The sequence below is a fragment of the Nannobrachium achirus genome, assembly GCF_963921795.1.
Source record: "Nannobrachium achirus genome assembly, chromosome: 11".
NCBI lineage: Eukaryota > Metazoa > Chordata > Actinopteri > Myctophiformes > Myctophidae > Nannobrachium > Nannobrachium achirus.
The window spans coordinates 1,540,591-1,562,657 of record NC_137820.1 but is presented as its reverse complement, the minus strand read 5'-3'; the positions used below and the strand labels follow the sequence as shown (position 1 = coordinate 1,562,657).

Sequence of the window (22,067 nt, the reverse complement as noted above, 5' to 3'; positions counted from 1 at the left end):
GATGCTAGGGTTCAAGTGGTTCATAAAAAAAGGAGAAAAAAAGGTTTCTATCAAACAAAGATTCGGGGGACCCCCTGTATTAAGTCTGAGGACCCCCTTTTGAAGACCTTTGACTTAAGTAAATGTACTCAGTTACTTGTACCACAAATACCTCCAAATTGTAGGCTACTTAATATACATGTAGCCTACTGTATAAATAGTATTTATAAGTATTTATTAAATACATGTTGCTTTACACTGAACATGTTATGCTTTATTTCCTCTCACATCTCTCTCCTTACATTCATAACAATTGCAAAAAAAACATAAACAATTAAACATGTCCAGACATTAAATAATCTACTGGCCTTTATGATGATGAAAAAACCACATCTGCAACCTGGGTTGCATCCTGGAGGCTAACCTATCCAGTGAAAAAATGACCACCAAGGTAATCAATAAAGTCAATCAACGAATTCGCTTCTTGCAAAGAGTTGCCCCGCTGATCAATATTAAATCCCGAAAGACACTAGGAGGTGCTCTTATTGGGCCCCTCATTGATTACGGAGTCCTTGTCTGGTATCGCGACGCCCCAGCTGCCTTAAAGCTAAAGCTCCAAACAGCCCAAAACAAACTAATTAGGGTTGTGCTTGGTCTCCCTCCTCAGACCCACCTTACCGAGCATCATCACGAAAGCGTGGGGTGGCTCAAAGTAGCTGACAGAGTACAGCATCTTGCAATGGGCCTGGTGTACAAGATACACTACACCTCCAAGATTCCCATGTACCTGACAAACTACTTCTTAAATGTCAAGGATGTTCACGATCATAACACCAGAGGCAGCTCCACTAATCATCATCAGCGTAGATTTAACACTAAACAAGGCGCTAACTCGTTCTCCTGCTATACCATCAACATGTGGAACGCCCTTCCACAAGCCTTAAAGGAGAGCAAATCCCTAGCCTCCTTCAAAATTGGTATGAAAAGTCACCTTCAGACAGCAGCTACCCGTGACTTGTAAATAGACTAAGCCCCCATGCCCCCCCCCCCTTTTCTTTGTATTCTGCCTTTTGTATTTCATGTTATGCTTTTGAAACTGATATTATCCTAGATAAAGTACTATGTTCTTAGCCTCGCAACAGCCAGACTCTCCCAGGGGAGAGTCTGGGAGTTCTCCATAGACAACGCATTACGCGATGACGTAGTTACTTACTTTGACTGACAGGTCCAGTCAGTAGCCACCAGCACATCAAAACATCGTCGGCAGAACAGCAAATACGTCTTTTCCAGACAGAAATTCCAAATTCGTGTTTAAGTTATGAGATGCCATTGATTTCAGATAAAACTTTGCTTAATGCAGCTTTTATGATTTGTGAACTCGCGTCGGACATGGGGTCCACCATGTTTGTTTACAAAATGCGAGAGCTTTAGCAGCCACTTGACCAATCAGGAGCGGTGTGAGGCGGGTCGCTCGAAATGCAGCCTTTTGATTGGAAATTAGAAACCCAAGTTCTAATAAAGAGGCTCGATGGGAGGGACACCAGACCGAGAAAGGAAGCACATTGGTGATGACGTAGCTCGGATATGGCCTGCGAGGCTACTATGTTCTATCCGTCTGTCTTTCAATGTTATATGAGATACTTAAAGTGTGGTTCCTGTGGAAATAAGCCTCGGCTTTCTAGGATCTCCTTTTAGTTGACCTTGTACCAGTGATTTGTACTGTCATGAAACTGTACTTTTTTCTATTGCAAACTTCTAATAAATTCTTCAATCAATCAATCAATCAATATCAATATTAATTTACTTGATTGATTGATTGAAGACTTTATTGTCAGTTTGCATAGGAAAAGGTACAGTTTCATGACGGTACAGTTCACTGGTACAAGGTCTACTAAAAGGAGATCCATGAAAAGACTAAGCTTATTTCCACAGGAAACCATTAAAGTATCTCATATTATAACATTGAATGACAGACGAATAGAACACAGTACTATGCAGTAGATATGTAAAGAAAAAGAAAATAAGGGAACAAAAAAAAGAGTCTAAACTAACACTGGAGTTTAAAATGATGATAACAACAATAAATATGAATTTACTGGTGTTGTTTGTTCTTAAACTTCGTCATAGCGCCGAAAACAGCCGATCTAGAGAGCTTCTAGAGGTGGTACACTGCGCAGCCGCAGTACACACAGTCATAGAATTCGATAGATCACCGATTTAAGTGTAACACGCCGGAAATCTCTATTGAATAATGTGACGGATGCATGGACGGATGTGACGGAACCACGTGAGGGCGACACTGAGCTGGGCTGTCCAAACAGCAGATCTACAAGCCCACAGCAACACGCCTCCAGGACGCGCTGTGGGCTTGTAGATCTGCTACTTCCCTAACAAGTCGACGTGTTCAGGACAGGTTTAACCCTTTAAAGCAGGGGTCTTCAACGTTTTCAGCCCAAGGACCCCTAGGTTGAGAGAGAGATGAAGCAGGGACCCCCACAACATGTTTTGTTTGACAGCACAATCATCAGTGTATTTTGGATTCATGTCAATGTGTGTTTTCAGATATTTAACCACTTGAACCGTCAATACTTAATAAACTTGACCTTTCACTCTGTACTTAGTCTGCTCTTTTTCCTGTCTACAGCAAAGCTCTTTGCCAAAGATAGCAGATCTACAAGCTATTTTTGGCTAAAGTTCTCAGAACCTGGTTAAGAATCTGGCTTAAAAAGGAGATTTTATTTTTTCTTTCTATCACACAAAGATTTGGAGGACCCCCTGTAGTAACAGGGGGTCCCGGACCCCCTGTTGAAGAGCCCTGCTTTAAAGGCCTGCGGTCACGTGGCCCCTGGACCTGATGCTTGTTTCTCTCTCAGAGTCTGGCAACCCTGCTAGCAGCCGCTGTTGCTAAGCTAACACCCAAACATTTATGATGAAGCTAACGGCTAACTGCTAACAGGCTGGAGATGATGTTATGTTATTGTTTATTATAACTCTATATAAGGACATGACTGACGTCACCAACACCTACACACGCTGAAGGTAAAACAATAAGTTGTTTTTTTATTCATCATGAATAATTAATTCTAGCAAACAAAACAACAAAAATACTAAACACTAACTTCTAGCTAGCATGCTAACTCCAGCCTCCACTGGTTCGGTTGTGTTGATAAGTTTATAGTTTAATCTCTAAGTTGTAAACAGACTGTGACGTCAATATATCATAACAAATAACGTACAAACAGTAAAGGACAACCTCGATGTAAACAAGACATATTATGGTGCTTTATTAATAATAATAATAATACACTTTATTTGTAGCATCTTTATGAAAGATGCTACAAATAAAGTGTGGCGTCCCTGCTTCATCTCTCTCTCAACTAAGGGGTCCCTGCTTCATCTCTCTCTCTCAACTAAGGGGTCCCTGCTTCATCTCTCTCTCAACTAAGGGGTCCCTGCTTCATCTCTCTCTCAGCTAAGGGGTCCCTGCTTCATCTCTCTCTCAACTAAGGGGTCCCTGCTTCATCTCTCTCTCTCAACTAAGGGGTCCCTGCTTCATCTCTCTCTCAACTAAGGAGTCCCTGCTTCATCTCTCTCTCAACTAAGGGGTCCCTGCTTCATCTCTCTCTCAGCTAAGGGGTCCCTGCTTCATCTCTCTCAACTAAGGGGTCCCTGCTTCATCTCTCTCTCAGCTAAGGGGTCCCTGCTTCATCTCTCTCAACTAAGGGGTCCCTGCTTCATCTCTCTCTCAGCTAAGGGGTCCCTGCTTCATCTCTCTCTCAGCTAAGGGGTCCCTGCTTCATCTCTCTCTCAACTAAGGGGTCCCTGCTTCATCTCTCTCAGCTAACGGGTCCCTGCTACATCTCTCTCTCAACTAAGGGGTCCCTGCTTCATCTCTCTCTCTGCTAAGGGGTCCCTGCTTCATCTCTCTCTCTGCTAAGGGGTCCCTGCTTCATCTCACTCTGCTAAGGGGTCCCTGCTTCATCGCTCTCTCTGCTAAGGGGTCCCTGCTTCATCTCTCTCTCTCAACTAAGGGGTCCCTGCTTCATCTCTCTCTCTCTCTCTCTCTCTCTCTCTCTCTCTCTCTCTCTCTCTCTCTCTCTCTCTCTCTGCTAAGGGGTCCCCAGCAAAAATAAAAGCAAAACAACACTAACACATTTAAACACTTCAATGAGAACTCTGCCCTAAAAAAAAAACAGAACATTTTCCAAACGATGGGGACATGATGGATGAGAATAAAAACATAGATATTTAAAATCAGCTAAAAGCTGATTAAAAACACAAGGCTTCTTATAGGTTTAAATGCTTCTAGTAGAGCTTATATCTGAGCTGTAACTGTCATGTGCTTTTCCTGATAAAGTATTTAATCAGTCATATATCAAGATGCTTCTTCTGTGTAGGTTCTGGACCAGCTGATAAAGGATAAACTAGCTTTGTTTGTTTGATTGAAAGCCGTAAATATTCTGCCCTGTCTCCTGTACAGTAGGCCTACTAGACAGCCCTGTCTCCTGTACAGTAGGCCTACTAGACAGCCCTGTATCCTGTACAGTAGGCCTACTAGACAGCCATGTATCCTGTACAGTAGGCCTACTAGACAGCCCTGTCTCCTGTACAGTAGGCCTACTAGACAGCCCTGTCTCCTGTACAGTAGGCCTACTAGACAGCCCTGTCTCCTGTACAGTAGGCCTAGACAGCCCTGTATCCTGTACAGTAGGCCTACTAGACAGCCATGTATCCTGTACAGTAGGCCTACTAGACAGCCATGTATCCTGTACAGTAGGCCTACTAGACAGCCCTGTATCCTGTACAGTAGGCCTACTAGACAGCCCTGTCTCCTGTACAGTAGGCCTACTAGACAGATAGCGAACGAAGAATCCACATTTCCAAAAAAGAAGGCAAGGCGTAACTTTTCTTGAACCTTTACTTGAAAAATTGTAGATCACAAACCGTAAAAAGACAATAGTTTCCAAGGCCCTATTAAAGTTTAAACAGAAAACAGCGTATTGGCAGGATTGAAACAAAAACTGTGTGACTCAAGTTATTACTGAGAAAAACATCACACCTGCTACTTACTACTGCGATTGTGTTTGTCACACCTGTTCCTACCTAGATTTTTGGACTGGTTGCATTTCTATCCACAGTACCAAAAACAGACACAAGAGGGAGTTATGCGTAAATAAGAATACAATAAATGCTTGCAAATAACAGTTCTTGAACAAAACTGAAGCCAGAGGCATCACAGTAAAAGCTTACTACAATCTCCTTTAAGTTGACCTTGTACCAGTGATTTGTGCTGTCATGAAACTGTACCTTTTTCTATTGCAAACTGCTAATAAACTCTTCAATCAATCAGTCAGTCAATCAGTCAGTCAGTCAGTCAGTCAGTCAGTCAGTCAGTCAGTCAGTCAGTCAGTCAGTCAGTCAGTCAGTCAGTCAGTCAGTCAATAATTGCTTAACAAAACAGATATCATAAAAAGCCTTGAGTTCTTTAGTTCCATTGTAGTCCTGGATACTCAATTCATAGACATTTAAAAGACAGACAATAATAAACCAGACATAATCAATAATGATGAAATGTAATGCTGAATGTAATGTACAACCTCTGTAAAGCTCCTTTGATGAAGGTGTTTTATAAAAGCACCATTTATCATTTAAAACAAACATGGTTAAAATCTCTATAGAAACCCTATAGCAGCAGCAGACCTACAGTATGTCTCAGTCTGTTGGTTGTCATAAACATCATTAACAGTGTTTGTTAATGTCGTTAACAGTGTTAACCCATTTAGGCCTAGAATTATTGAATGCTTTAACCAGTGAAAAATAGCAGATATACAAGCTCACAGCGCGGCACTGAGTGCCGCGCTGCGAGCTTGTAGATCTGCTATTTTTGAAAAAAGTTGTGAAAATCTGTGCAAATATTTGAACATATGTATTTTTTAAAGCGAATGTTTTAAAGCGAACGTTTGTATCTCAGATTTTGCTTCTGGGGGGTCCCTGGACCTAGATATTTTGAGATGGGGGTCCGTGGCCAATTAAATATCATTTTGGGGGTCCCAAAATTAACTGAGCTCCAGTTAAGTGAAAAGGACCTTTTCTTTGACGATGGCCAGCCAGATTGCTGACATAGAAACATTGGGTTTTTTCAAAAAATCTTGGAAGGATTCAAAAGACACTTATAGAATCGGGTCAAAATTCTAATTTTCACGATTTTTTCAAAAATAGCAGATCTACAAGCTTGCAGCGCGGCACTCAGTGCCACGCTGTGAGATTGTATATCTGCTATTTTTCAATGGTTAAAGCATAAAATAATGATACACAAAATGTGTACCCGTTCTAACAGTGTTAATGACTGTGGTTAACAGTGTTAATTACTGTGGTTAACAGTGTTAATGACTGTGTTAACAGGTGAACATGGAGGCAGTGAGAGACCAGGTGGTGTCGTGTCTCCACAGAGACCCCATCGCAGCAGACCTTCGTCTCTCTCTGTTCGTAGTCATTAACATCGTTAACAGTGTTAATTAATCTGGTTAACAGTGTTAATGACTGTGTTAATAGGTGACCATGGAGGCAGTGAGAGACCAGGTGGTGTCGTGTCTCCACAGAGACCCCATCGCAGCAGACCTTCGTCTCTCTCTGTTCGTAGTCATTAACATCGTTAACAGTGTTAATTAATCTGGTTAACAGTGTTAATGACTGTGTTAATAGGTGACCATGGAGGCAGTGAGAGACCAGGTGGTGTCGTGTCTCCACAGAGACCCCATCGCAGCAGACCTTCGTCTCTCTCTGTTCGTAGTCATTAACATCGTTAACAGTGTTAATTAATCTGGTTAACAGTGTTAATGACTGTGTTAATAGGTGACCATGGAGGCAGTGAGAGACCAGGTGGTGTCGTGTCTCCACAGAGACCCCATCGCAGCAGACCTTCGTCTCTCTCTGTTCGTAGTCATTAACATCGTTAACAGTGTTAATTAATCTGGTTAACAGTGTTAATGACTGTGTTAATAGGTGACCATGGAGGCAGTGAGAGACCAGGTGGTGTCGTGTCTCCACAGAGACCCCATCGCAGCAGACCTTCGTCTCTCTCTGTTCGTAGTCATTAACATCGTTAACAGTGTTAATTAATCTGGTTAACAGTGTTAATGACTGTGTTAATAGGTGACCATGGAGGCAGTGAGAGACCAGGTGGTCTCGTGTCTCCACAGAGACCCCATCGCAGCAGACCTTCGTCTCAGTCTGTTCGTAGTCATTAACATCGTTAACAGTGTTAATTAATCTGGTTAACAGTGTTAATGACTGTGTTAATAGGTGACCATGGAGGCAGTGAGAGACCAGGTGGTGTCGTGTCTCCACAGAGACCCCATCGCAGCAGACCTTCGTCTCTCTCTGTTCGTAGTCATTAACATCGTTAACAGTGTTAATTAATCTGGTTAACAGTGTTAATGACTGTGTTAATAGGTGACCATGGAGGCAGTGAGAGACCAGGTGGTGTCGTGTCTCCACAGAGACCCCATCGCAGCAGACCTTCGTCTCTCTCTGTTCGTAGTCATTAACATCGTTAACAGTGTTAATTAATCTGGTTAACAGTGTTAATGACTGTGTTAACAGGTGAACATGGAGGCAGTGAGAGACCAGGTGGTCTCGTGTCTCCACAGAGACCCCATCGCAGCAGACCTTCGTCTCAGTCTGTTCGTAGCGGCGGCTCAGAGCTACAAGAGAGACTCCCTCCTCAGACCCTTTCCTCCAGCCTACGTCAGCTCTGACAACAAGGACTTTGAGGAGCTGGTAAGATTATTATATTATATTATCCACCTGTTTCCGCAGGAGTTTACTGGAGATTATTTGGACCTGTTTGGACCACACTTCCGGTTTAACAGCAGACATACAAGCTCACGTCGAGTCGCAGATGCAACCCGTTGAGAGCTTGTAGATCACACTCGGCTGCGGCGCCGGAAGCTCGGTACAACGTCTGCGCAATGCACCATGGGGCGTTGGAAAGCCGTGGATATTATATTATATTATATTATATTATATTATATTATATTATATTATAGCTGATAAGATACACATACTGTATGTTATTTGTTTAGATTGAGAAACGGCACATCCTGTCTCCGTCTGTCCGTGTGCGCTTTTTTATGTTATATGGGTTTGCCCCTCTGACATCACTGTGATGTCAGAACCACACTAACAGAGATCCCTTTCATGCCCATATATGGAGATCCCTGATGTCATCAATTTTAAGCCCATATCTAACAGGACATATGCCCATATATGGAGGCCACATCGGCCACATACCACACAAATAGAATCCATATACGGCCAAGACGGCCCATATCTGTGTGGCTGGTTCTACAGACAGGGATCTCCATGTATGGACATAAAAGGGATTGTATGTATGATGTCAGATGTCATAGACGTCATAGGACTTTCACATAACGAATAGTATGTTTGGGCTCTCACAGCATATCTCCATATACAGTACATGGATCTCCATATATGGGTACCAGACGTCTCCATATATGGGTAACTGGTCCAATATACATCACTGGCCAGATGGCCAAGACATGGCCCATATCTGTGTGGCTGGTTCAGATAGGGATCTCCATGTATGGGCATAACATTTTTATTTTTATTTAACCTTTATTTAACCAGTAAAAAACATTGAGACATGATCTCTTTTTCAAGAGCATTATTGTATGTTGTGTCATGGGAACCAGTCTAACAGAATCCCTTTTATGCCCATATATGGAGATCCCATCCCTGTCACTCTGTGCCACATCACTGTGTCTCAGAATGGTTGACTATCATGCAGGGGTCTCCATATATGGGTTACTGGTCCGATATACATCACTGGCCAGATGGTCAAGAATTGGCGCGACATATAATAATACTTTAATCTATTTTTCTCTAATTAACATATACCTAGTCTCGCGAGGCCAGACTGTTGCCTCCGCGATTTTGGCTAATGCTCCCGGCATACAGTCTAGCAAACCGGAATAGAAATGATGAGTGCGAGATAAAGCGGATGTGACGAAACCGCTCCCTTGGTGCAGTAGCAATAACATGACTACTGGAAGCGTTACGTGTCCTTTCAATATTTTTGGGGTGTTATTTCGTCTTTCTCTGGTGTTGTTGGTGTTACTTCCATGTTGTTTTCTTAAACTATACACTCATAACAAGAATAGGCCGCTCGATTGACTTTGTCTGAGCTATTGTGTTTCTGTTATGTTTCCAATGGGACTACAGTTCAGTGCAGCAGTGGCTACTTCCGATACTCGCCGTTCGGGAGCTGCCGTTCCAGACTCTATATAGCATTCAGAGATTGTGGAATAGTTGTCTGGCTACGCCAGACTAAAATATACCAGAGACCTGGTAATAATAACAGTATATTGTTGTGTAGTTAACAGATACCAGCTGTATGCCTGGTGTCAGGGACCTTGTGTGTGTGTGTGTGTGTGTGTGTGTGTGTGTGTGTGTGTGTGTGTGTGTGTGTGTGTGTGTGTGTGTGTGTGTGTGTGTGTGTGTGTGTGTGTGTGTGTGTGTGTGTGTGTGTGTGTGTGTGTGTGTGTGTGGTTAACAGATACCAGCAGTATACCTGGTGTCAGAGACCTGGTAATAATAATATATTGTTGTGTAGTTAACAGATACAGGTTGTCTACCAGGTGTCAGAGACCTGGTTATAATAATAATATATTGTTGTGTAGTTAACAGATACAGGTTCTATGCCAGGTGGTAATAATAATATTTCTCATAGTTAACAGATACAGGTTGTATGCCAGGTGTCAGAGACCTGGTTATAATAATAATATATTGTTGTGTAGTTAACAGATACAGGTTGTCTACCAGGTGTCAGAGACCTGGTTATAATAATAATATATTGTTGTGTAGTTAACAGATACAGGTTGTATGCCAGGTGTCAGAGACCTGGTTATAATAATAATATATTGTTGTGTAGTTAACAGATACAGGTTGTCTACCAGGTGTCAGAGACCTGGTTATAATAATAATATATTGTTGTGTAGTTAACAGATACAGGTTGTCTACCAGGTGTCAGAGACCTGGTTATAATAATAATATATTGTTGTGTAGTTAACAGATACAGGTTGTATGCCAGGTGGTTATAATAATAATATTTCTATAGTTAACAGATACAGGTTGTCTACCAGGTGTCAGAGACCTGGTTATAATAATAATATATTGTTGTGTAGTTAACAGATACAGGTTGTATGCCAGGTGTCAGAGACCTGGTTATAATAATAATATATTGTTGTGTGTAGTTAACAGATACAGGTTGTATACCAGGTGTCAGAGACCTGGTTATAATAATAATATATTGTTGTGTAGTTAACAGAATGATACAGGTTGTCTACCAGGTGTCAGAGACCTGGTCCGACTGTGTGTGTGTGTGTGTGTGTGTGTGTGTGTGTGTGTGTGTGTGTGTGTGTGTGTGTGTGTGTAGTTAACAGATACAGGCTGTCTACCAGGTGTCAGAGACCTGGTCCGACTGTGTGTGTGTGTGTGTGTGTGTGTGTGTGTGTGTGTGTGTGTGTGTGTGTGTGTGTGTGTGTGTGTGTAGTTAACAGATACAGGCTGTCTACCAGGTGTCAGAGACCTGGTCAGACTGTGTGTGTGTGTGTGTGTGTGTGTGTGTGTGTGTGTGTGTGTGTGTGTGTGTGTGTGTGTGTGTGTGTGTGTGTGTGTGTGTGTGTGTGTGTGTGTGTGTGTGTGTGTGTGTGTAGTTAACAGATACAGGCTGTCTACCAGGTGTCAGAGACCTGGTCCGACTGTGTGTGTGTGTGTGTGTGTGTGTGTGTGTGTGTGTGTGTGTGTGTGTGTGTGTGTGTGTGTGTGTGTGTGTGTGTGTGTGTGTGTGTGTGTGTGTGTGTGTGTGTGTGTGTGTGTGTGTGTGTGTGTGTAGTTAACAGATACAGGCTGTCTACCAGGTGTCAGAGACCTGGTCAGACTGTGTGTGTGTGTGTGTGTGTGTGTGTGTGTGTGTAGTTAACAGATACAGGCTGTCTACCAGGTGTCAGAGACCTGGTCCGACTGTGTGTGTGTGTGTGTGTGTGTGTGTGTGTGTAGTTAACAGATACAGGCTGTCTACCAGGTGTCAGAGACCTGGTCAGACTGTGTGTGTGTGTGTGTGTGTGTGTGTGTGTGTGTGTGTGTGTGTGTGTGTGTGTGTGTGTGTGTGTGTGTGTGTGTGTGTGTGTGTGTGTGTGTGTGTGTGTGTGTGTGTGTGTGTGTGTGTGTAGTTAACAGATACCAGCTGTCTACCAGGTGTCAGAGACCTGGTTATAATAATATTATTTCTATAGTTAACAGATACCAGCTGTCTACCAGGTGTCAGAGACCTGGTTATAATAATAATATATTGTTGTGTAGTTAACAGATACAGGTTGTCTACCAGGTGTCAGAGACCTGGTCAGACTGTGTGTGTGTGTGTGTGTGTGTGTAGTTAACAGATACCAGGTGTCTACCAGGTGTCAGAGACCTGGTTATAATAATATTATTTCTATAGTTAACAGATACCAGCTGTCTACCAGGTGTCAGAGACCTGGTTATAATAATATTATTTCTATAGTTAACAGATACCAGCTGTCTACCAGGTGTCAGAGACCTGGTTATAATAATATTATTTCTATAGTTAACAGATACCAGCTGTCTACCAGGTGTCAGAGACCTGGTTATAATAATATTATTTCTATAGTTAACAGATACCAGCTGTCTACCAGGTGTCAGAGACCTGGTTATAATAATATTATTTCTATAGTTAACAGATACCAGCTGTCTACCAGGTGTCAGAGACCTGGTTATAATAATATTATTGCTATAGTTAACAGATACCAGCTGTCTACCAGGTGTCAGAGACCTGGTCAGACTGTGTGTGTGTGTGTGTGTGTGTGTGTGTGTGTGTGTGTGTGTGTGTGTGTAGTTAACAGATACCAGCTGTCTACCAGGTGTCAGAGACCTGGTTATAATAATAATATTTCTATAGTTAACAGATACCAGTTGTCTACCAGGTGTCAGAGACCTGGTCAGACTGTGTGTGTGTGTGTGTGTGTAGTTAACAGATACCAGCTGTCTACCAGGTGTCAGAGACCTGGTTATAATAATAATATTTCTATAGTTAACAGATACCAGTTGTCTACCAGGTGTCAGAGACCTGGTCCGACTGAGAGCAGGAGAATCAGACCATCATTTCTCTCTGGTCCGCTGGGTTCTGTCTTCACGAGGCATCGCCGTCAAGACCCTGCACAAGGAAGAGGTGATTAGGATTATTATTCAATCAATCAACTTTATTTAGAAGATACAGGGTCCATTAAAAACGAGACACATAAAAACACATAAAATAAAATAAAAATAAAAACTGTACAGAATCATAAATAAAACATCATCTATACACAAGACAATCATACCAGTGTTCCCAGAAAGGAGACTGGTACCTGGTAGTACTGAGGCAGGGGTTGATCAACAACCCAATAATAGAGTTTTGCGACTCATTCAAACGACACATAAATCTATACATTAAATTCCTCCGAAGAGCTTGAAAAGTGCTTATACCCAGGTTACAGAACAGCTCACTAGCACTGCTCCACCTAGGTTTTCTCAGAAGTATACGTAAACAGTCATTATAGGCAACCTGAAGTTTATGCATGCTTGCCTTCTTGAACTTAACCCACAGGGGGGCGGTATACAAAGGAGTACAATATGCTCTAAAGAGGTTAGCTTTCACATTAACAGAGCAGAAATGAAATTTCCTCCCCAACATGTTAGCTTGAGCATATAATGCTCGTCGCTGCCTATACAGCTTTATATATATTTATATATATTATCATTATTATTATTATGATTGTTATTACCCTTATTAGGTTGAAAAGGAAAAGGTGATTATTATAATACAAATGAGAAGCTCTCAGTCCTGGGGATTCCATCGGGTTTGTTTCTGAGATCAGTGCAGATCTGCACACAAATAAACAAATAAGGGGGAGGTGTAGCGATGGCTGCGGCGTGAATGACAACGTTGTCAAAACGCTTGTCAAGTGATTTCTAAACTACAAAGCAGTTATAAGTTCAAGATCAGAGTATTTGAATTGTCCAGACTAGCATAGAATACAACAGAACAACAGAAGATACTTCTATAAAATGAAGCATGGATTGGTGCACACACATTCAGTGAAGGCCGTTCACCACTTCAGGGAAACACCCCAAATGCAGCGCGCACCATGTTCAAGTCAAATATTGGGACTTGTAGATCGGCTATTTTTACTTTTACTCAAGTGCGCGTTGAATTCCGGATGTTTACTTGTAACAGAGTGGTTCTACATTGCAGTATTGAAACTTCTACTGAAACCATGCCCCCAGGATACAAATCTATATAAAACAAACATTATTATTAATGACTGTATCACGTCACATTAATAGAACGGAGTGATGAAATATGTAATGAGTGGCACCAAATATTTATTTTCTACACAGAAACTGGAAGTATTATTGGGACATGGTCTGAATATATGTTTTTAGCTCTACCAACTCAAACAGGGACCCTTACTGGTCAGCCCTGTAAAAAACTTTATTATCCACTGCACCCCTGAATTACACTGTTAATTATTAGAATCTTACGTCTTATTACACAACGTAAATACCGCTATGCACATCTTACCACCTGAGATTGGGTAGGCTGTGTCACGGAGAAATATCCGTTTCCAACACTGAAAATAACTTACCCCAGCATCCCTATTCTGTGAGGAAGGATCACCAAAAATAGCCGATCTGCAAGCTCACAACACGTCACATTTGTGACACATTATGAGCTTGTAGATCTGCTGTTTTTGGTGAAGAGAGTTGGCTGTAGATGGAAAAAAAACTAAAACAAATCAAGTGCAGTGTTAATAATAATAATATTTATGTGTGTGTGTGTGTGTGTGTGTGTGTGTGTGTGTGTGTGTGTGTGTGTGTGTGTGTGTATCAGTATGCTAAACTCTGCAGCCTCACGGACAACGAGGGAGGCGTGTCCACCCCGGTGCCTGACTTCCTGTTCCAGGTGGAGTACACTTATATTATATTATATTATGTTATGTTATGTTATGTTATCTTATGTTATGTTATATTATGTTATGTTATGTTATGTTATGTTATGTTATGTTATATTATATTATGTTATGTTATGTTATGTTATGTTATCTTATGTTATGTTATGTTATATTATATTATATTATATTGTGTTATATTATATTATATTATGTTATGTTATGTTATATTATATTATGTTATGTTATGTTATGTTATATTATATTATATTATATTATGTTATGTTATGTTATGTTATGTTATGTTATATTATATTATATTATATTATGTTATCTTATGTTATGTTATGTTATGTTATATTATATTATATTATATTATATTGTGTTATATTATATTATATTATATTATGTTATATTATATTATGTTATGTTATGTTATGTTATGTTATGTTATGTTATGTTATATTATATTATATTATGTTATGTTATGTTATGTTATGTTATGTTATGTTATGTTATATTATATTATATTATATTATATTGTGTTATATTATATTATATTATATTATGTTATATTATATTATGTTATGTTATGTTATGTTATGTTATGTTATGTTATATTATATTATATTATGTTATGTTATGTTATGTTATATTATATTATGTTATGTTATGTTATGTTATGTTATGTTATGTTATGTTATGTTATATTATATTATATTATATTATATTATATTATGTTCAGGTGGAGTACAGTTAAATGATATTATATCGTATCGTATTATATTATATTATATTATATTATCCACAAGTTTCCGCGGGAGTTTACTGGAGACTATCCGGACCAAACTTCCGGGTTTAACAGCAGACATACAAGCTCACGTCGCGTTGCAGATGCAACCCGTTGAGAGCTTGTAAATCGGCGCCGGAAGATCGATGCAAACGTTTGCGCAATGCACTATGGGGCGTAGGAAACTCGTGGATATTATATTATATTATATTATATTATATTATATTATATTATATTATATTATATTATATTATATTCCAGGTGGAGTACAGTGAGCAGCTCAACCTCCAGTTCCAGAAGACCAGAGGAGACAGAGAGGTTTTCTACGCCTACCATGGAAGCAGACTGGAGAACTTCCACTCTATACTGCATAACGGACTTCACTGTCATCTCAATAAGGTACCATTATATCTATATATACTGTATACTATACTATAATATATAGAGAGGTTTTCTACGCTTACCATGGAAGCAGACTGGAGAACTTCCACTCTATACTGCATAACGGACTGCACTGTCATCTCAATAAGGTTAATACTCTATCTATATACATACTGTATACATATCTACCATGGAAGCAGACTGGAGAACTTCCACTCTATTCTGCATAATGGACTGCACTGTCACCTTAAAGGAGTAGTTCACCCCCAAAATGACTTTTTTTCTATTGATTACTCATGCCATGGAGACTAGAGTTCAATAATATTTTTTGGTTTTTGTCACATTCCTAAGACAAAAATTTTATTCGAGTAAATTTTCCCCCATTGATTCCGGATGGTGACCCGTTCCGAAACGGGTCACGGGTCACCATCCGGAATCAATGGGGGAAAATGTATTGTTATCACATTTTTGTCTTAGGAATGTGACAAAAACCCAAAAATATTATTGAACTCTACTCTCCATGGCATGAGTAATCAATAGAAAAAAAGTCATGTTGGGGGTGAACTACTCCTTTAACAAGGTTAATATACTGTATATATACACCATATACATATACCTGGAGAACTTTCACTCTATTCTACATAACGGCCTGCACTGTCACCTTAACAAGATTAGTTTATATAAATACACAACGTACTGCACTGTCACCTTAACAAGATTAGTTTATATAAATACACAACAGACTGCACTGTCACCTTAACAAGATTAGTTTATATAAATACACAACGGCCTGCACTGTCACCTTAACAAGATTAGTTTATATAAATACACAACAGACTGCACTGTCACCTTAACAAGATTAGTTTATATAAATACACAACATACTGCACTGTCACCTTAACAAGATTACCGTATTTTCCGGACTATAAGGCGCACTTAAAAGCCTTTAATTTTCTCAAAAAACTACAGTGCGCCTTATAGTCCAGTGCGCCTTATATATGGATCATTCATTGACATTGACATTCCCTTTAGCACAGCTCCATCTGTTGGATGCATAACGCAACGGTAGCGTCTATTATGTGCGCCTTATAGTCAGGTGCGCCTTATATATGAAAACAGTTTGAAAATAGACCATTCATTGATAGTGCGCCTTATAGTCAGGTGCGCCTTATAGTCCAGAAAATACTGTAGTTTATATAAATACACAACAGACTGCACTGTCACCTTAACAAGGTTAGTTTATATAAATACACAACGGCCTGCACTGTCACCTTAACAAGATTAGTTTATATAAATACACAACGTACTGCACTGTCACCTTAACAAGATTAGTTTATATAAATACACAACAGACTGCACTGTCACCTTAACAAGGTTAGTTTATATAAATACACAACGGCCTGCACTGTCACCTTAACAAGATTAGTTTATATAAATACACAACGGCCTGCACTGTCACCTTAACAAGATTAGTTTATATAAATACACAACGTACTGCACTGTCACCTTAACAAGATTAGTTTATATAAATACACAACAGACTGCACTGTCACCTTAACAAGGTTAGTTTATATAAATACACAACGTACTGCACTGTCACCTTAACAAGGTTAGTTTATATAAATACACAACGTACTGCACTGTCACCTTAACAAGATTAGTTTATATAAATACACAACAGACTGCACTGTCACCTTAACAAGATTAGTTTATATAAATACACAACGTACTGCACTGTCACCTTAACAAGATTAGTTTATATAAATACACAACAGACTGCACTGTCACCTTAACAAGGTTAGTTTATATAAATACACAACGGACTGCACTGTCACCTTAACAAGGTTAATATATATATACACTAGAGGTCTTCACGGGTCCAATTTGAACTACCCGAACCCAAAAGGACCCGGGGGAAATGGACCCGGACCCATATGGCCCCGTCTATCATTTGGAATTTGGTCAGTCAAATAGAGAAGGCATGTGTCAGTGGAATGAGATTTTCTGAATCCAGATTGGAGTGTCCGAGGCTCCCAAAGATAAAAACTAAACGTTTACATCTGTAGCCTCGCCATGAGATGGTCTGCTCTAGCTGATGATATTTTTACTCTTTGGTTAAGAAAGCTTCCTCTAAGCTGTAATCAAAGGTACAGCCTACCAGTTGTAGCATGCTGAAATACTAACATATCTAAAAACACAGATTGAACACAACAAATTATTCAGGATTGTGTTGATCGTGTCCCACTCAACAATAAAATAAGATCTGGTTGTCCCAGAGGTGACCTGGTCCTTTAAGTAAGCAAGAGGCAAACATTGTGAAAATAGCAGATCTACATGCAACGCGAGGCGTTGTGAGCATGTAGATCTGCTATTTTCACAATATTTATCTGCAGAACCGAGTGCTTGTCAGGGTGGGGGTCCCCAGTTCAAATATGTTTATTTTGGGGGTCACAGCCTAAAAAGGTTTGAGAACCCCTGGTATAGAGCATTAACAAATTCATCCACCAGGGGCATTGACAACTCATTCTTATGACTTCCTATCTAGCCAAGCTTTATAAACTATATATTTTTTAAAGAGAAAACAATAAAAATAAGTGAATATTCGACTTCGGTGAACAACGGTGACTTCGAATATTCGAATATTTGGCGAATGCCCTAGTATGTGTATATACTGTGTGTTCCAGACAGCTCTACTCACAGTGTTTATGTGTTCCAGACGTCGCTGTTCGGGGAGGGCACCTACCTGACCTCCGACCTCTCCATGGCGGTGCTGTACTCTCCTCACGGCAGCGGCTGGAAGGACAGCCTGCTGGGGTCAAAGGTCAGCTGCGTGGCCCTGTGTGAGGTCATCCATCACCCAGAGGTCAAGTGTCAGGTCAAGAGGAAAGGTAAGGGATTACATGTTTTGTTAGATTACATATAAATATATTACATTTAGAAGTGGGTGATATGGTGATAATTATCGTTGAGACGATACAATGTCCACGGACAAGAGATACCTAAGGAGAAAAGATCAGTGCAACGTATGCTATTAGGGGTCAGGATGTAACTAATTAGATGCTGGGATGGATGGATGGATGGATGGATGGATGGATGGACAAATTCCATCCATTGATTGATGGATGGAAACAACGTGAAACGCTGAAATTAATCCAAGTTGTCACAACATCTCAGCGACACAGAGAAGCTGAAATGAGGATGTGTACCGCTGTGGTGGAGCTGTTCTGTTGTACATCATATTATAACTGTCTTGATGTGTTTCAGACTGTGAGCTGGTGGACAGGGGGCGCTCTCGAGCCAGGAACAGCGAGGGAGGAGAAGTTCCTCAGAAGTATTTCATCGTCACCAACAACCTGCTGCTGAGAGTCAAATACCTTCTGGTCTACTCACAGAGGACCCACCTGACCAGGTGAAGATATACTGTACTATTATAATACTAGAGGACCACCTGACCAGGTGAAGATATACTGTACTTATTATAATACCAGAGGGAGATATAGTATAAGTAATCGTAGTAGTAACAATAATAATAGATGCATTAATGGTACGCGCAGGTCAGCACCAAATGAACCCCAGCGCTCATAGGATGCAGTGATAAGTGGTCAGTCTGGTCGCTGCATTCACGTTTCAAAAAGCATCCCATCCAACGTTCAGATGCTGTTTTTTCTCCCAGGGTGGAGGAAGAATGTGTAGGATCAGTTTCTGTTGATTGTGAGCGTTTCACAGCAGATCCACTGAATGGGACATTCTGGAAAACCTTCACTTATTTATCCGTTTACAAAAAGATCTGTTTTAGCGGACAGAATCATCGTTTGCGTGAGGCTGAGAGAAAGGCCTCGCAAAACATTTGCATTTAGAAACAGATCCATACTGGTGTAGCCGGGCCTAAATCCATAGTGAGGAATAGGGATAGGACGATATGAAAATGTCATATCACGATTATTGTGACAAAAGAAATCGCGATTTACGATATTATCGCAATAATCAAAAGCCATTATCCTGGAGTGGAACATTTGCCAAAAAATAGCAGATCTACAAGCTCACAACACGTCACAATGCGACACATTGTGAGCTTGTAGATCGGCTATTTTTTGGCAAAGACATTTGATAGAGAGTGAAAAAAAGACTTATCAAGTATGTATATTATAAGTGCATTTTACCAATTCTAGAGGGTTTAAGTGGTACCGGATATGCAGCTCTGCAAATAAAAGGTGAATTGATCCCAGTGCATGACGGAGGACGATTTCACCATAAATTAAATCTCCATGATGCGATTATCGTGAGTGTTTTTTATCACGATAAACGATAATATCGCTTATCATCCCATCCCTAGTAAGGAATGTTCTAAATACAGAATGATTAACACTAATTGTGTGTGTGTGTGTGTGTGTGCGTGTGTGCGTGTGTGTGTGCTGTGTGTATATGTCCATATATAGACATCCCAGTAGGACTTCCTGGGTGGTGCGTCATCATTTCGCCATCATGATGAGCCTCTACATCCTGCTGCTGATGTGCATCGCTGCCTTTAACTCCGCCTCCTTCTGGAGCTTCTGGAATAGACTGTTCTAAACCCCTCCCCCTTCGTTAGACTCCTCCCCCTCTGTTAGAACCCCTGCCCTCATTGTTATAAACCCCTCCCCCTCTGTTCTAAACCCCTCCCCCTTTCTGCAACAAGCTGTTGGGCTGGCGGGAGCATCTCTAGATCAGGCAGAGGACCCCCCCCAAATAATCATATGGGACCCCCACCCCCCCCCCCCCCCCCCCCCCACCCTGACGAGCACTAAGAGTTAAGACATTACATTTTGTATAACACGATTCTAGTGTGAAAATCTAGCTGATCTACATGCTCACAACGCCTTACTTTGCGAGGCGTTGTGAGCTTGTAGATCTGCTATTTTCACCATTTCTGGTCCTTAAATTGTCACTTTAGAAATGTGCAGATACCCTCTATACACTTACACTTTATGTTGGTTTGTTTACTGTTGAGAGAGAAAACAATGTTGCACATTAAGTTAATCATCTGGGGACCCCCAAAATAATTTGAGAACCACCGCTCTAAACCCCTCCCCCTTCGTTAGAAACCCCTCCCCCTTTAAGCCCCGCCCTCCTGCAGAGCGGAGCGTCTCTAGAAGTTCAGGCTGTTTATTTGTTCATCAGTGCCTTTAATTCAACCTCATTACAGACTCTGCTTCATACATGGGCCTTTCCATGGTGTCATTATGACATCATTATGATATCATTATGATATCATAATGACATCATTATGATATCATAATGATGTCATTATGACATCATTATGATATCATTATGATATCATAAGCCTCTTTTCCACTTGGCAGAACCAGAACTTTCCAGATCCTGAACCAATTTAGTTGGTTGTGGTTGTGTTTCCATTGCACACGGTCCAGTTTCAGACTATGTTCTGGTAACCTTTTTGTCAGGACCTGCTCCTGACGTAGAACTAAACTTATGGTTTTGCTCAAAACTATTTTTTGGCAAAGACATTTGAAAGAGAGTGAAAAAGAGACTGTATCAAGTACGTATATTATAAGTACCTTTTATCAATTATAGAGGGTTTAAGTAGTACCGGATATGCGTTTAAAGGGCCATTCTGTCATTTTATTTCATATATCGTTGTGTTAAAGGGCCAGTCTGTCATTTTATTTCATATATCGTTGTGTTAAAGGGCCAGTCTGTCATTTTATTTCATATATCGTTGAGTTAAAGGGCCATTCTGTCATTTTCATATTGTTGTCTTTTGGGGGAGTTCTGAGTCACTTCTTCTGTACTCCAAAGAGTGTAAACATAACAGATCTGGACGTTCTGTAAGTAGTCGTTTAAAGTCATTCTGTTTTACTTTAGAAATTAAACAAAAGTTATGTTGATATCATCTTTCACTGGTTTATATTTCATACATTCCACATTAATGTAAACTCTATTAAACACTATGTTTATTTCTAAGTGTTCCTCCGACTCTCATTCTATAGAATGGAATATCATATGTATTTTAATATATGTATTTTAATATCATATGTATTTTAATATCATATGTATTTTAACTCTATCCACGCTTTGAACGTTCCCGTTCGCCCCATTTTTGACGGCGGCGCAATGCCAATTGTACGTTCTTTGGCTCGTTCTTTTGTACCTTGGTTTGATGTCTGTAAACTGATGAGGGGTCGCGCGGGTGTGTACCGTTGAAACAGCTCCCGTAAAAGTACTCTCAAAAACCCACTGGACGTTAGCATCAATAGAGTAACAAAACACTTCCATGTTATTTTCTCTGGATCTATTGGTCTGTAGCGATTGAGCGGCCTTGAAGGACGGTAGCCTACTGCGGCCATTTTCACATTAATTCTTGCATGAGGCTGCCCTCTACTGCTGGTAGAGCCACGGTACACCTATTTAAGGAGAAAATAAAAAAATAATAATGAAAAAAATAATAATACATCTTTGTCTATAACATCGCAAAGGTAAGGTGCTTTTGCTGGCACAAAACCCAATAATAAATAACATCTGGCACTGAAAAAGTTAATATATGTATTTTAACGTCAATACATTTGAATTTCTGGCAACTTGTTCCAAAGTATGTTCAGGCTCTCGGAGCGCTGCAGCCGTTCTGTTTTGAGCGACACTTCCATATTAGTCTGGGATCACTTCACTTTTCGGGCTTGTAACCGGTCATGATGGCATGATTTTTTTTTGTCACAGCTTTCTGTCAAGCCCCACCCTGGCAGCGTGTGATTGGCCTGCAGCAGTCCAAGGCACTACAGTCCCTTTGAGCCGCGCTATGTGTACATGTTATCTTTTAGACAACCCAACTCTACCCCTAACCCTAAACCTAACCTCCTCTACATGTTATCTTTTAGACAACCCAACTCTACCCCTAA

The 22,067-nt window shown here is 40.5% G+C and overlaps 1 protein-coding gene across 2 annotated transcripts; it reads left to right on the top strand.

The window, feature by feature from the left end:
- The first annotated feature begins 2,908 nt into the window (after positions 1 to 2,908).
- On the top strand, positions 2,909 to 21,115 carry parp16 (poly (ADP-ribose) polymerase family, member 16). 2 transcript variants are annotated; one of them, XM_080736559.1, is made up of 8 exons: positions 2,909 to 3,018; positions 7,582 to 7,758; positions 12,107 to 12,244; positions 13,949 to 14,020; positions 15,058 to 15,195; positions 17,894 to 18,065; positions 18,442 to 18,586; positions 19,614 to 21,115. In XM_080736559.1, the coding sequence occupies exons 2-8, from the start codon at positions 7,588 to 7,590 to the stop codon at positions 19,744 to 19,746; spliced, it is 969 nt and encodes a 322-aa protein (XP_080592685.1). In that variant the 5' UTR covers positions 2,909 to 3,018; positions 7,582 to 7,587; the 3' UTR covers positions 19,747 to 21,115. The 2 variants fall into 2 exon arrangements, with proteins under 2 accessions (XP_080592685.1, XP_080592686.1); XM_080736560.1 differs by having other exon boundaries at positions 18,442 to 18,633; positions 19,614 to 19,740.
- The last annotated feature ends 952 nt before the right edge of the window (positions 21,116 to 22,067 follow it).